General features: G+C 39.2%; 1 protein-coding gene across 2 annotated transcripts; it reads left to right on the forward strand.

The window, feature by feature from the left end:
• Window positions 1-369: 369 nt before the first annotated feature.
• On the forward strand, window positions 370-10,218 carry Hint3 (histidine triad nucleotide binding protein 3). Of its 2 annotated transcripts, NM_001100825.1 has the most exons (5): window positions 370-579; window positions 3,894-4,011; window positions 6,486-6,555; window positions 8,023-8,149; window positions 9,784-10,218. In NM_001100825.1, the coding sequence occupies exons 1-5, from the start codon at window positions 400-402 to the stop codon at window positions 9,814-9,816; spliced, it is 528 nt and encodes a 175-aa protein (NP_001094295.1). In that variant the 5' UTR covers window positions 370-399; the 3' UTR covers window positions 9,817-10,218. The 2 variants fall into 2 exon arrangements, with proteins under 2 accessions (NP_001094295.1, NP_001263362.1); NM_001276433.1 differs by lacking the exon at window positions 8,023-8,149.
• The last annotated feature ends 7,115 nt before the right edge of the window (window positions 10,219-17,333 follow it).

Genomic DNA, 17,333 nt, shown 5'->3' on the forward strand with positions numbered 1-17,333 from the left:
GGCTCTCTATACATTTTACTCATCCTCTTATACCCTTAAAAAATCGAACTTCTATACTTTTTTTTTCTTTTATAACTAGAGCGTGATACACTATATAGAGAAGTGGAAACAACATCCTTTGCACTTTAGACTAAGGTTATTGGCAACTCCCAAGCCCCTGGTTAGGTTCTTGAAACTGAGCTGTTTGCGTCATCACGGAGCGACGGGCGGGGTCAGGGCAAGCCTTACCGCGCCCTCCTCGCCCACTGACAGTCTCCCCTTCCCAGTGTCTGTCCCTGCGCGTGCGCAGACTTCGCATTGCTAGGAGGGCGGAGCAAGGCGGCGGCTCCGGGTGCCACGGGTGCGCACGCGCCAGGCCTTGAGCAGCTCAGCTGATCCTCAGGTCGCCTCTCGGCCGCCATGGCTGAAAAGCAAGCGGGCTTAGCTGGAGAGCCGAATCCCGACTGTACGGTCACTGCCAAAGCAGGACCTGAGGTGTCCTCGCCTGGGACCTCGGAGTCCAGGGACTATGACAGTAACTGCGTGTTCTGCCGCGTCGCGGCGGGTCAGGAACCCGAAACTGAACTCTTATACTGTGAGGTGGGCGGCGACAGGCCGGGGTGGGTGGGAGCCCGACCTCCAATCCAGGCTCGCAGGCTTCTGTCTCTGCACCGACCTGCTAAACCTACCGTGTAATTGACTTCTTTCAGGGACCCAGAGGTCCTCCAGAGGTGCCTTTGCTGCTCAGTAGGGAGAGATAGTAGTAATGGAGCCAGGCACACTCGCCTCCCTCTGCATGCATTTGCAACACAGCAGCATCCTGTGTCCTTGTTTTTATTATAAGGAGTCTTCCTCTTCTCTAGATAGTAAGTTATGTACATTTCCAGTATCCTTAGAGAGCGTACAACTAGCAGAAAACAGGTCATGGGCGTGGTGACGAAGAGTGAATTTGACTGAAAATAGGCGAAATGGAGTTTCATGACTGGGTCTGAAGTCGAACTGATAACTAACAGTTCATAGCTTGTAAGTGGCTACACACCACTGGGAAAAATATCTCTTATCAACCGCGAGGGCTTCATGAACGCCTCCCCTTTTCGTTACAAGATCTGGACAGGATTCAAACCTATGCAGATCACTTGTAGTTAATCATACTTGCTGCGAGTTCAAGAGTGCAACAGCCATGACATACCTGGAAATTCCAGAAAACTTTCCCTTTCCCCTGGCTCAAACATATTTTGCATCTCATCATCCCTCATAGAGAGTTAATCTTTTGAGAGAGATTTATCATTTTGCATTTAAAACTCTCATTACACATATATTCGTTGTAAACGAATGATTGGACTTATATAAGGTGTTGGTATACTATATATATATATACATATATATATATATATATATATATGGTGTTGGTAATTATACAAATAATGGCAGAAGAAATTGTTTGATTTGGAATAATCAGGGTTACCAACATCATGAAGAATTTGTTTGCAAGACTTTCCAACAAAAGTCAGAGATGATTCTTTGCCTCAGAGATCTCTGTATGGTTTTCTTACTGTATTTTTCAGAATTCATTTAAGCAAAGGACATACCACATATTCTTAGTAGGGGGCTTACCAGTACCAAGGGCAGTGTTTTACTCTTTGTGTATGAGTCACAAAGATATATATATACATATATATATATATATACATATATATATATATATATATTACCATGCCTGGTATTCATATCTCATGGTATTGATATGAATTATTATTAAGGGTCTCCTAGAAATAGCCCAGTGGTAGTGGTACATGCCTTTAATTCCAGCATTCAGAAGGCAAAGGCAGGAAGATCGCTATGTTGGAGGCCAACCTGCCCTATACAGTGAGTTCCTAGACAGCCAAGGCTACAGAGAAATCTCTTGAAAAGCCAACCAACAAAACAAAGAAACAACCCAAGCAAACAAAGGAGAGAAAGAAAGTGGGCTCTTAGAAATGAAAAATGAAAAAATGTTTGAGAAACCATAGAAATGTTGCCATGCCAGAGCCCATACTTAGTAATATTAGCTGATTTAACTGCTCTTTTGCTAATTAAAATTGCTAACACCTTAGATACCATGCTACGCAGATGTTCTTTCAAATGTACTTGCTTGGTTTAGATATGAAGGGACAGTTCCTGGGAAGAAATTGTAGCTGCGTAGAAAATACTTGAGAATTATTTGTTAGGAAAATGTTGGAAGAAGAATAGAAGCAGGTCCTGGAGTAGTCTGGGAAAGTTGCAGCTAGAACAGCATGGGAGAGCGTTACACAGCCTCTTCTGCTTTGTGCTTTGGAAGACTCTGTCCCAGACCAATACTCCACAGCTGTGCAGTGATCCTTTAATAGGCATTCGGTACTCGATCGCTTGGTTTTCCCAACACTGTCACTGAGTTAGGGACAGTTGGCTTCTTTGCAGCATTTTGCCCTGGGAAGTCTTACTATAAAGGACAGCTGTAGCCTGGCAGTCGTGGCACACACCTTTAATCCCAGCACTTGGGGGACAGGGACAGGCAGATCTCTGAGTCTGAGGCCAGCCTGGTCTACAAAGGAAAACCAAAAAGGAAAAGAAAAAAAGAGAAACCGTGGCTCGGTGGCAGAACTTGCTAGGCTTCGTAAGCATGTTAGGCCCTGGGTTTGGTCACCAGCGCAACAACAACAACAACAAGCATATATGGACACACACAGATAATTTTGTATTTTTGGCAATATGTCTTTCTGATTGGATTTGTTTTTTAATAGTGGTTGGTTCAGTAGTACAATAGAGGACAGTAAAATCACAGAACCGAGTTCAGTATCTTAACAGCTTAGTGGAAATGCAGTTAACAGGTAACTAAAATACCCAGTTTCTTTGCCTCTAAATGTAAAACAGTGTATCTATCGTGTTGGTTTGTGTACGTGTGCATGTGTAGAGGCCAGAGATGAGTGTTCGCTGTCCCTTCCTACTGCTGTTTACCTTATTGCCTTAGACAGAGTTGCTCACAGAAACTGAAGCTTGTAGATTTGGCTGGACTTAGTGGCTCAACAACCACTCCAGGACACCCCAACCACACACACACACCTCCACCTTGTAGCACTGCTAGACAACAGACTTTGTGGGGCTGGGCCTGAACAGGGTGGGAGGTGCATGTCAGCGTCAGCTTTCATCAGGAATTAAATCTCTTCAGCCAGAGGCTTGATGGCTTCTTGACCTTTTCTAAAGCATCCCATTGACACCAATGTTTATGCCTACCCTCTGAAAGACCGTAATAAATGGAGGAAAATAGAGTCTCTATGCCTGGCATGATAGCTAATTATGGCTAATAGTGTGGATTTGAGGTTCTCGTGACACGGAATCCTGAGTCCTGGAATACAGAATTGATGGATAGCAGTGTGTCCAGGGGACTTTGCTGATAAAAACTATGTTCATTGACTTAACTTTTAATTTTGAGTGATCAAAGCTTGAAGTAGGGATGAGAAAATATATAATAAAATTTAAAAGTGAGATTTCTCTTTCTTCATTGTCTGTGCAGGGTTTCTTTGTGTAGCCTGTAGGCTGTGCTTGAACTGTCTCTTTAGACCAGGCTGGCCTGGAATTCACAGAGATCCACCTGCCTCTGCTTCTGCCCCAAGTGCTGGGATTAAAAAGTGTGTGCCACCACTGCCGGGCTGAAACAGATTTCTGGTAAGAAAGTTTTAATGAATTTTACTCATAGTTGTTCCTTGAAATCAACTTAATATAATAAATACCACATGACAGAAGCTGAAGCTTATCTTTGTGAATTTAAGTTATGAAAATGCTCATTAGGCCTAGATTGGAACATAAATGCCATTTCCCTGTGCTTAAGTCATAGCACAGCAGAATAATGTCGGGAAATTTGTTTTTCGGTTTACTCACCAGTATGTCTCTCTCTTTAGAACAAAGACCTGGTTTGTTTCAAAGATATCAAACCAGCAGCACTTCACCATTACCTCGTGGTGCCAAAAAAGCATATTGGAAGTTGCAAGGATCTAAACAAAGATCACATAGAAATGGGTAAGATGAGTTCTCTTTAAATATGGCAGTGACAATTAAAAAAGAAAAAGGCTAGTCAAGTTGTCAAGAAAGTAAGACTTAATGAACCATTCTATTTAAGAAACCAAATAGAAATGTTTAAGAAATGACAGTAGACTTCCATGTGTCTGTCACACTGACTTTAATTAGTAACTCGTGGCCATTTCTTTTCATATATTAACCAGCCACAGTGGATTTGAAGCAAATTTCAGATGTGGGAATATTTAATTTTTAAAATCTTTTAAGAGATAGCGAATGGTGCTTTATAGTATTTTGTGCTGTTTTGAAGGCTGGCTCTCACTATCTTGGCTTCAGCAGTGAACACACAGAAGCCTCAGTGGACTGTGCATGTATGACCATGCCTGGCCTTGTTTGCACTTTTAAATGATTGTTTTGTTGACTTTGAAATTGGAATATGCTATGAAAAATCAGAAACAAGTTATGAAGTATTATGAACTTATATTGCATGATAATTTCAGATGCAGATAAATCGGCACCATAGTTTAGTTAGGAGGTCTTGAACTTCTAGCTTCTGAAAAGGAGATCCGAATGTTGTTTCTATGAGATTATTCTGTATTACCTACTCAGCGCTTTCTTCAACTTTTTTCTGACACCTTTTCCTAAGACACTTTTCAGTTTATTCCAGGTCTGGTTTAGTAGCCTTTCTCACCAGGGTCTGGGTTTAGTTTGGCAGTACTATATGGCATTCTACAACAGATAAATCAGACTAAATTCTTTAGAGGTAAGAAAACTCTTAGATTAAAAAAATCTTGGTTTTATAGCATTATTGTTCATGAGCTTGTAGGTGACTGAATTACCAGTTTGAAAGTTGTTTCTAAATAATACAAAATTCTATACTTACTTGTTTTAACCATGTGCTTTAGAACATATATTATGGATAAACACAGGGTAACATTTATGCTTATAGACTTAATATTTACCCTATGACTGACTGATTGCGTATTTCTTACTAAAAGTTTCTATTTCATTCTTTGGATATTTACCAGAGATAATATGACCTCTTAGGACATTTTATTTTATCTTCAAGGTAACTTCATGGACATTAGAAGCTTCTATCATAACTAGTTATAAATATTGATGCTGATCTCATTAGGAATTTCATTATCTTGCTCCCTTTGTACTTTTTATGTGAATATTTTCATACTAACATTTTAAAGGTAGTTTATGAAGTAAGGAAAATAATGTGTACATGGAAGGATGTGGTAACGATGTGCAGTCCTCCCACTCACTGATACTTAATAGAATCCCACTCACTGATACTTAATAGAATCCCACTCACTGATACTTAATAGAATCCCACTCACTGATACTTAATAGAATCCCACTTACCTGCTGAGTGCATAGTTTTTTTTTTTTTTTTTTTTGGTTCTTTTTTTTTTCGGAGCTGGGGACCGAACCCAGGGCCTTGCGCTTCCTAAGCAATTGCTCTACCACTGAGCTAAATCCCCAACCCGAGTGCATAGTTTTTAAGAGCATATTTCACCAGGTAGAACATATTCTAAGCATCAAAATACAGTTTGTAGCACTTACTGTGTTTGAAATCTTACAAAATATATTATTTGAGGGCTATGGAATTAAATTAGATATTTAGCATAGCAGTAAATATTTTTATGTGAAGCAGACTTATAGTTAAGTAAATATGTCAAAGAGGAATTTTTAAATGAAATAATGTTTTTAAATAATTCCAAAATAAATCAAAGAAGAGAATGCTGAATTTAAAAATAAATAGAGAACATATTAAAATTTGTGGACTATTGCTAAAGTACCTAAAGGGACACTTATTTGTTGCTTTGGATGCTAATATGAGAAAAGTCTGAAGGAGCTGGAGAGGCAGCTTAGAAGGTAAGCCTGCTTCCTGCTCTTCCAGAGGGCTAGCACCTCACAGTTGCTTACAAATGCTTGTAACTCCAGCTCCAGGAGATCTGGTATTCTCTTCTGGCCTCTGTGTGTACTTTCACTCATGTGGTACACACACACACACACACACACACACACACACACACACACACACACACACGTACATACAAATAAAAATAAATCTTTTTTTTTTTTGAGAAGAAAATGGGTTTCAAAATAAGTAACTTCAGTTTCCACTTCACGATACCAGAGAATAGGGGGTTGAAGAGATTGTCAGAGGTTAAGGACACTTCACTGCTTTCTGAGAGGACATGGGTTTGGTTCCCAGCACCTGCATGGCAGCTTATTCCTGTCTGTAACTCTAGTTCCATGGGACCTGACAACTCTTCTGACCTCTGTGGTCTTTTACATAGTTCACAGACATACATTCGGACTCTTACATATACAAAGAATAAAAGTAATTAATTAAAAAGTACCAGAGAAACATAGGTAAAGATAAAATAAATAGCCCAAAGGAAGTAAAGTTTTAGTGAGCTTACTGTATAGCATAGTGTAATAGTTTCTTTCCTGCTTTACAGTTGAGAGCATGGTCACTGTTGGAAAAACCATTCTTGAGAGGAATAATTTCACAGACTTCACAGATGTGAGGTGCGTATGTTCTGAGTAGAAACTAACATTAATTCTTGGTTTTTCTGAAGTTTGTCTCTCATGAGAAGGGAAGCGGTGGTGGCAGAGTTGTGCTTCAGGTGCAGTATTCCTGCACACGAGGTGAAGTCCACTGATAGTGTAAACTTAGTAGATTTTCTTCTCATGCCTCAGCATCTTCCCAAAATTTCACTTGTAGTTCGGACAGACAAGTAAGTGTGTACATACAATAGGTAGGTAAAATAGGACAAAAACAGTCCTCTCTCTCTTTTTTAAAATTTAAAAAAAAGATTTATTTATTTATTTTATGTATGTGAGTACACTGTAGCTGTCTTCAGACACAGCAGAAGAGGGCATCAGATCTCATTACAGATGGTTGTGAGTCACCATGTGGTTGCTGGGATTTGAACTCAGGACCTCTGGAAGAGTAGTCAGTGCTCTTAACCACTGAGCCATCTCTTCAGCCCAAAGTCTTTCCTTTTTGTAGTTCTATTTGTTAATTTCTATAAAGTTGGGTAAACTAGATTTTTTTCTGCAGACTTACATGGTTTAGAAATACATTGTTGAGAATAAGGAGTTGGTTTGCTGAGCAAGAGTGCTTGCAGTGCAAGCCCAGGGACCCGAGTACGAGTGCCTAGAATTCAAGTCAAAGGCTACCATGGTGTAAGCTTACCTGAAGTCCAGGATAGGGGCAGAGAGAGGAGCTTCTGAGGCTTTCTGGCTGCTGGGCTACCTTCAGGTTTAGAGAAAGACCTGTCCTAAGACAGAGGGTCAGTTATGACACGCAGCTACATGTGTACACATGTACACACCACCATTAGGTTATGACACCCAGCCATAGATGTACACACATACACACCATCATTAGGCTTTTAATGTAGAGTTAACTTTAATTATTTGCTGAACAATTGCTTTTTAAGAATTAAATGCTTTCCTATTTAAAAGAATGAGCTCATAAATGTTTTATAAATTAGGAAATTATGGACAAATGGCATCTAAATTGTTTTAGTATTTGACAAGAACCTTTTCTGGTTACAAAAGCTTGTTTTTTTTGTAATAATTAATATTACTATGGAAATGTGGTTTAGTGTCTGGGTATTGTATTAAAGGCAAAAGTCTGCCATCTACTGGCTATGTCTTAAAGCAACGAACACTGCCTGAATGTTCTTATGCTAATTCATTTGTGTTGAGGGTCATTTACATGAGCATATCTTTGCAGAATTCTGCTTATTATGCTAAGTATCAAACTGACTAGTAATAATGCAGCTCGACTTTCTAGAGGTTGTATGAGGCTGCCCCTGATAAATGGTGAGAATTGTCTATGAACTTCAGCATGAAGGACTTTGGCAATGCTTGTGCATAAGGAAGACCTATGAATGGAATTTGCTCGCCTCTGGGTAATTATCTCTGATTGACGTGTACTGTCAGACGCCTTGAGAAGTGAGTGGTCAGTGGCGCCTTGTGTTTCAGAATGGGCTTCCATGTGCCTCCGTTCTGCTCCGTCTCTCATCTGCACCTTCATGTCATAGCGCCCGCCAAAGAGTTCGGCTTCCTATCGAGGGTGGTTTACAGGCGGGATTCCTACTGGTTTATCACGGTGAGCGCTCCCATCACGGCAGCAGTGTAGCAGCAAGTTTAAAGGCTTTGGCCCTATCGTTCTTGTTTTCTTTATTGCACTGACAAAGAATTCTGTTTGTCTTAACCACTTATCTTCATAAACTGCACCCAGAAAAAAATATATCCAGAATTTAATTAATTTAACATTGATGAATATTGAACCAGAATCGTCTTATGCTAGTAGGCAACATTTTCCTCTGTTGATATATTTCAGCCCTACCTCCAGCCCTGAGATGTGTGTTATCCAGATAGGCCTTGAAATTGGGATCTTTGTACCAGCCTCCTGTGGGAGCCAGGATGACAGGCTCATGCTACAGTTCTCAGTTCCAAATAATACTTTGAATTTGAGGAATTTTCTGGGCAATCTGACTCTATAGGATGAGAAGTAGAACATATATAGAAAAGCAGAGCTTTAAGAATTTCGATCTGGGCTGGGTGGTGGTGCACATACCTTTAGTTCCAGCACATGGGAGACAGACGCAGGTGGATCTCTGTGAGTCTGAAGCAAGCCTGGTCTACAGAACTAATTCTCAGGGCTACACTGAGAAGTTCTTGTCTCAAAAAACAAAAAGCAATACAAAACAAAACAAAAGCAAACAAAAAAAATTCAGATCTAGATATAAATTCTGGTGTTCTTAATTGAAACATCATATATAGATAGATAGTTTTAAAGCTCGGAGAGGAGTACAAACTGCATGCAGTACTAGGGGATTGCATGCAGTTTGATATCTTCTTATTTCCTATGCACAGTGTTTCTCCTTACCACATCCCAACCGTAGTCATATGCTTATTCTAATCAAAGAGCCAACACTGATACCCATCACTACCCCAGGTGTAGCTCACTTCAGGTTCCACTCCTATTGCCATATCCCCTGTAGGTCTGGGTAGCTGTATAACCTGTATCCCCTGTGGGGCCATCCATATGGAATCATTTCACTTCCATACACACCCTCTATGCTTTGCTGTTTTATTCTCCTTCTGTTTCTTAGCTACCAGTGATACTTTTAATGTTTCCAAAATTTTCCTTTTTAGAGTTAGTTAGATCCTTCCTTCCTTCCTTCCTTCCTTCCTTCCTTCCTTCCTTCCTTCCTTCTTTCCTTCCTTCCTCCCATTTTGTTTATGTTTTTTGAGACAGGATCTCGCTATGTAGCTCTGGCTCTCCTGGAACTTAGACTGGACTGCCCTCAAACTCAGAGATCTGCATGCCTCTGCAGATCCCCAGGTGCTGGGATTGAGGCATGTGCCACAATACTGGGCTTTAAGAATTTCTTATAATTGGAATCTCACAGGATATAACATTTTCAGACTGACCTGTCCTTTAGTAATATGATCTTGTTTCTTCTATATCTAGTTTATAACATTTTTAATATTGTATTTATATTTCTTTTCGTATAGAAGCTTTTAAATATTTAATGTTACTTGGAATCTGCCTGTTTATATTTTTATTTTACTATAATTTATAGGACTATTTTATTTTCTTTCTGTAAGATATTTTTAAAACAAAATATGATTATTTCTTGTTCTTTGGTATTACAAGGAGAATTATCTAACAGAGGCACTAATAACTAGAATGAGCCATATATTCATGTTTTTTAAATTTATTTTTTATTACAGGTTGATTATTTGCTTGAAAAGCTAAGAAAATAAAGATGTGAACCATGGACAAGTTCTTTCCCTGACTCAGAGCAGCCGTTGGTTTGCTCTCTGAAGGCTAATTGCAGCCTGAAGGTTGCTGGCTCACATGTAACACTACCACTGGGGAGCCTTACATTTTTTTCTGAATAATTATTTTCTGACATGTCATAGTTATGTGAGAATTTTCTCACTGACTTCAGTCCATCTAATACAAATTCTGCTAATCAAGATGCATCCTGTATTTTTTTAAAGTTCAAGTTTCATTTATTAATAGTCTTAATAATAATTTGTGGTGAATAAATTGGCATAAAAATTTTGAACCTTTATTATAGTAAAAGAGAAAAATTAGCCATTTTATGACAGTTGTATAGTCTTACACATAAATATTCAAAATAAAGAATACCATGCCACTAATATTGTGTGATTTTCATGATAGAAGCAGTTATGTATGTGTCATTTTTAACTGGTTTCACACACACACACACACACACACACACACACACACAATTAGTTTCCTCTTAGCCATAGGGAAGTTATTCTCTGAGTCTCTCAGTGAGTATATGAAACCCACTATAATACCAAAACCCATAATATATCCTGTGCTTTCTCATTATATGCATACCATAGATAGTTTATAACAATTATAGTAAGAGATTAATAACAATGTTAATAAAATAGGAGTTACAACAGTATACAATTAAAATACTGTCAATGTTTATGATTGTACTTTGTGCCATACTAAGTCGACTATAGCTACTCTATGCTGTGACAGTTAACCTAATAACTGAGGTGGGTACTCTAAGTGAATAAATGTATACAGACTGTGTGGATGCTTCTCTTCCCAGGTGGGATAGAGAGGAGTGGTGTGAGATTTCTGTGCAGAATTGCATGTAGTTTACAATATGTGGATTGTTTATTTCTGGGATTTTCACTTACCATTTAGGGTTAACTATAGGTAACTGAAACTATAAAAGTTAGGTCACAAAAGGTGAACGTTTAGATAAGAGGGACCTACTTCAATGTACCTTTCAATGAATGTTTATAACACCCAGCAACACTGTTATGTTAACAAAACTTCTATGCAGTATTCCCTGTCAGGAGACAAAGAAGAAACACAAATTAGTAATGTACAAAAAGTGACAGAAACTGTTGCCATATGGTAGGTTTTTTATCAAAAGAAAATGAAGGTAAATAGTGACTTGAAGTGGAGACATAAAGAAGTTTACCGTGATGACAGTGCTATTGGTGTGTCCTTCAGTCATAGTGTTTACTGGGAGTTGTTCTTGAGGTATCAACAGACACAACAGTGACTGAAGAGACAGCAGGTGGTGAAAGCCAATTGTACATTGTGCCAGTGTCTAGTAGAGTCATGTATGTGAGCAGCAAGAAAGAAGCATAAAGACTAATGGCATTATAGAAATCCACTAAGATTTCTGCTTTTTCGATTGTTTGCTTTGGCATGCTATTATGCAGTCTTAAGTAACATACCACTTATTGCAGTGCTTGGTTATAATGTCTATAGTTAAGTGTTCTGTAGTATGATTAAAATTCATTAATTAACAAATAATTTTTAATATTTAATGAGTACTAAACAATACTGGGATCCAGAACTAAAGAAATGATGCCAGTCAGCCTGCGTTCAGTTGCCATTGTTGTGGGAGTAAGACAAAAATAATTGATTAGATTTTTGTTTGTTGAGTGTGGTAATGTCCAGGCAAGTGGCCATGAGAGGGAGACCTCTGATGAGAATAGGTAGTAAACATTGAAATTCAAGACTCAGTGTTAGACTGATGGTGGGAAAGCTGAGAACCTTGAATTCTGTTCCACTGTTAATTTATACAAACTTCTGAATTTCAGTTTATTCACTAGAAATAGAGAAAGGGGCTATGGGATCTCAAAATTAGATTTATAGGTTTTACAACACTGCCTTGTGTAATAGCTTTCTGATTATTTATACAGTTGATTTTTCTGTACTAGTAAAAATATGATAAACTTTGGGAGAAGTGCAACCTTTGAATACTTTACTCTGAATTTGCATTGATGCGGTTGGTATGATAGTACTTGGAAGGTGGTTAAGGGGTTTTTCAGATGCCTTTAGGGACCTCTAAAATGTAATTAGCTGGTTGGTTCTGTTTGTATAGGTTTCTATCCTCTTACGGGGGCTCAGTGGGTCTACCAGGTGATGGAACCCTGAGGACCTGTGTTGGATCTCTGGACCTCTGTACAGGTGGCACAAGATAATAAAGGAGTCTACAGTTTGTCCTCTGACCTGCACACATGACCTCTATGTATTGCCACCCCCTATCAATTATAAATGTACACATACACTGATGATAACAGAAATAAAATAAAAAATCCTTAAAAGAACATTTTAGTGTACATTTTCTGTACTCTTAAAGGTGAATAATCAAATTACAATTGAAATCTACTTAGTCTTTTCACTAGCATCCAGTTATGTGTTATCTATCCATAACGGTGCTTCAAAGCAAAGCTAATTAATAATGTGCCTTATTCACAATATATTGCTATGAAGCCACACCATGACCAAGGCGGCCCTTGTAAGGGAAAACGTCGGGGGCTTTGTACACTTGTAGAGGTTTAGTTATCAGCCTGGCGGCCTGCAAGCAGCTCGAGCTGCAGACGAGAGCTGCGTCCTGATCCACAGGCAGAAAGAGACACTGGCCTGTTGTGGGCTTTTGAAACCTCAAAGCCCACTCCCAGTGACACTTCCTCCACATGTACTTCATTAAGGCTACACCTAGTTTTTCTAATCCTTCTCAAACAGTTCCACTCTGGACTAAGCACTCAGACGTATCAGACTGTGGGCACCATTCTTGTTCATGATGATACTGTAAGGAATGGTCAGTTATAAAGTCCAGCATAACTCTGCATATCTGTTCTAGTTTTCTATTCAAATTTTATAAATGCAAATGAAGAGGAATCCTAAACTGGGTGTTGTGCACAGGCCTATAATTTCAACACTTGGGACGGGGAGGAGTGAAGATCTTAACACATAGAACATAGAGTTTGAGGCCAATCTGGAATTCATGAAAACTAGTTTAAACAAAACAGTAACTTTAAAGTGTGTTTTACTGAATTTTCATTTATGTAGTTTATAACAGCGTTCTTACATTTTAGAGTATTATCCTAACAACTTATTAACTAAACTTTTTATTATCAGAATGATTTTTATTTTAATGAGAGGTGTGATAGTTTTAAGGATTTGACTCTTGTGATTTTAGTAGTACTTCCTTTGGAGTCAGAACCCAGAAAGGCAGGTAGGCCCAGTGGAAAGTCCTTGTAGCTGGTTTGTAGGTACTACACCAGAGAGTAGGAATGCTAGGAAGTCCAATATGTCCATCTCCTTGCTACAGGTAATCCCTCCTCACTGCTGGGTAAAGCTTTTCAGGTGTAGCCTGTTGAGGTCAGAGCACCCATAGCCTGTGCCTTTTTTGTACTTGGGATTTTGGCAGGCATGGTAGCTGTTGCTTACATTGCCTCCCCCCACCCTGCCCCCGAAAGGATTTGAGCAACACTAACAAAGGCAAATTTCTCTTTTTAAAAACAGAAAATCTCATTAGAAAAACAACAAAAGAGCTTTCGGGGTATCCACCTGCACCCAGAGCTGACCCTGCACCACAGCTCTCTGTATCAAGATCCCACTGGGAGAAAGTTGGTCTCCCAGGAGCACTGAGACACCTGAGAGCACAAGTAAGACCACCACTTCTGCTCTGAGGGGCCTGCACGGAGCCCTCAGGACACAGGAACTGAGGAACAGTCTGGGGCAAGATCCTTCGGATTTCTGCCTCCGCCCTGAGCTGACCCTGTACCCAGATCCCAGATCCCACAGGGAGAGAGCTGGTCTCCCAGTAGTGCTGGCACACAGGCTTACAGGAGGGACAAGCCACTGTCAGAGACAGCAAGACCAGGTAACACCAGAGATAAGCAGATGGCAAGAGGCAAGGGCAAAAGCAACAGAAACCAAGGCCACTTGGCATCATCAGAACCCAATCCCCCCACCACAGCAAGTCCTGGATACCCCCAAACACTGGAAAAGCAAGATTTTGATTTAAATTCACAACTCATGAAGATGTTAGAGGACTTTAAGAACGACATAAATAAGTCACTTAAAGAAATACAGGACAATACAGGTAAACAGGTAGAAACTCTTAAAGAGGAAAAAAAAAAATCAACCAAGCAGGTGAAGGAATTGAACAAAACCATCCAGGATCTAAAAATGGAAATAGAAAACAATAAAGACATCACAAAGGGAAGAAAACCCTGGAGATAGCAAACCTAGGAAAGAGATCAGGAGTCATAGATGGAAGCATTACCAATAGAATAAAAGAGAGAATCTCAGGGGTGGAAGATACCATAGAAAACATTGACACAACCATCAAAGAAAATGCAAAACACAAAAAGCTCCTAACCCAAAACATCCAGGAAATCCAGGATACACTGTGAAGACAAAACCTAAGGATCATAGGTATAGAAGAGAGCAAAGATTCACAACTTAAAGGGCCAGTAAATATCTTCAACAAAATTATAGAAGAAAACTTCCCTAAGCTAAAGAAAGAAATGCCTGTAAACATAAGAAGCATACAGAACTCCACATAGACTGGACCAGAAAAGAAACTCCTCCTGTCACATAATAGTCAAAACACCAAATGCATAAAACAAAGAATATTAAAAGCAGTAAGGGAAAAAGGTCAAGTAACACAAAAAGGCAGATCTATCAGAATTACACCAAATTTCTCAACAGAGACTATGAAAGCTAGAGGATCCTGGGCAGATGTCATACAGACCCTATGAGAACACAAATGCCAACCCAGGCTACTATATCCAGCCAAACTCAATTAACATAGATGGAGAAACCAAGATATTCCATGACAAAACCAAATTTACACAATATCTTTCTACAAATCCAGCACTACAAAGGATAATGAATGGTAAAGCCCAATATAAGGAGGCAAGCTACACCCTAGAGAAACCAAGAAAGTAATCTTGTTTCAACTAACCTAAAAGAAGATAGCCACACAAGCATAATTCCACCTCTAATAACAAAAATTACAGGAAACAACAATCATTGGTCCCTAATAGCTCTCAACATCAGTGAACTCAACTCCCCAATAAGAAGACATAGACTAAGAGACTGGATATGTAAACAGGACCCAGTATTTTGCTGCACACAGGAAACACACCTCAGTGACAAAGACAGTTACTTCCTCAGAGTAAAATGCTGGAAAACAATTTCCAAACAAATGGTCCCAAGAAACAAGCTGTAGTAGCCATTCTAATAGTGAATAAAATCAACTTTCAAACAAAAGTTATAAAAAAAGATAAGAACACTTCATATTCATCAAAGGAAAAATCCACCAAGATAAACTCTCAATTGCTTGAAATGAATGGGCACCTACGGGGTTGGGGATTTAGCTCAGTGGTAGAGTGCTTGCCTAGCAAGCACAAGGCCCTGGGTTTGGTCCCCAGCTCCGAAAAAAAGAAAAAAGAAGAAAAAAGAAAAAAAAAAAAAGAAAGGGCACCTACATTCATAAAAGAAACCTTACTAAAGTTCAAAGCACTCATAATACCTCATACAATAATAGTGGGAGACTTCAACACCCTACTCTAATCAATGGAGAGATCATGGAAACAGAACCAAACAGAGACACAGAGAACTAACTGAAGTTATGAACCAAATGGATTTACCATATTTATACAACCTTTCATCCTCAAACAAAATAATATGCCTTCTTCTCACCACCTCATGCTACTGTCTTAGTCAGAGTTTCTATTCCTGCACAAACATGATGACCAAGAAGCAAGTCGGGGAGGAAAGGGTTTATTCAGCTTACACTTCCACATTGCTGTTCATCACCAAAGAACTCAGGACTGGAACTCAAGCAGGTCAGGAAGCAGGAGCTGATGCAGTGGCCATGGAGGGATGTTACTTACTGGCTTGCTTCCCCTGGCTTGCTCAGTTTGCTCTCTTATAGAACCCAAGACTACCAGCTCAGGGATGGCACCACCCACAGTGGGTCCTTCCCCCTTGATCACTAGTTGAGTGAATCTTATTAAGGCATTTCCACAGCCCATGTCAAGTTGACTCACAAAACTACCCAGTACAGGTACCCTCTCCAAAATTGACCGTATAATCAGTCACAGAACAGGCCTCAACAGATACAATAAGATAGAAATAATCTCATGCATCCTACCAGATCACCATGGACTAAGGCTGGTCTTCAATAATAACAAAAACAACAGAAAGCCCACATAGAAGCTGAACACATGGAAGCTGAACAATGCTCTACTCAATGATAACTTGGTCAAGGAAGAAAAAGGAAGGAAATTAGACTTTTTAGAATTTAATGAAAATAAAGGTACAACCTACCCAAACTTATGGCACACAATGAAAGCAGTGCTAAGAGGAAAACTCATAGCTCTGAGTGCCTGCAGAAAGAAACTGGAGAGAGCATACACTAGCAGTTTGACAGCACACCTGAAACCTCTAGAACAAAAAGCAAATACTCCCAAGAGGAGTAGACAACAGGAAATAATCAAACTCAGGGCTGGGATCAACCAAGTAGAAACAAAAAGGACTATATGAAGAATCAACAAAACCAGGAGCTGGTTCTTTGAGAAAATCAACAAGATAGATAAACCCTTAGCCAGACTAACCAGAGGGCACAGAGAGAGTATTCAAATTACCAAAATCAGAAATGAAAAGGGAGACATAACAACAGAAACTGAGAAAATTAAAAAAAATCTTCAGATCCTACTACAAAAGCCTATATTCAACAAAACTGGAAAATCTGGATGAAATGGACAATTTTCTAGACAGATGCCAGGTACCAAAGTTAAATCAGGATAAGATAAACCATCTAACCAGTCCCATAACTCCTAAAGAAAGAGAAGCAGTCATTAAAAGTCTCCCAACAACAACAACAACAACAAGAAGAAGACCAAAGACCAGGACCAGATGGGTTTAGTGGAGAATTCTATCAGAAGACCTAATACCAATACTCTCCAAACTATTCCACAAAATAGAAACAGAAGGAACATTGCCCAATTCCTTCTATGTCAACACGCTTACACTTACACCTAAACCAAACAAAGACCGAACAAAGAAAGAAAACTTCAGACCAATTTCCCTTATGAATATTGATGCGAAATTAATAAAATTCTTGCAAAACGAATCCAAGAACACATCAAAATGATCATCCATCATGATCAATTAGGCTTTATCCTAGGGATGCAGGGATAGTTCAGTATCTGGAAATTCATCAATGTAATCTACTATATAAACAAACTTAAAGGAAAAAACCCCACATGATCATCTCATTAGATGCTGAGAAAGCATTTGAGAAAATTCAACACCCCTTCATGTTAAGAAGCTTAAGCTTAAATAGAATGACAACCAAAGTGAGGAGGACTCAGGCCTTCTTAGAATGGGGAACAAAAATATTCACAGGAGGAAATATAGAGACAAATTTTGGAGCAGAGACTGAAGGAAAGACCATCCAGAGACTGTC

Source organism: Rattus norvegicus, chromosome 1, assembly GCF_021556685.1.
Source record: "Rattus norvegicus strain SHRSP/BbbUtx chromosome 1, alternate assembly SHRSP_T2T, whole genome shotgun sequence".
Lineage (NCBI taxonomy): Eukaryota > Metazoa > Chordata > Mammalia > Rodentia > Muridae > Rattus > Rattus norvegicus.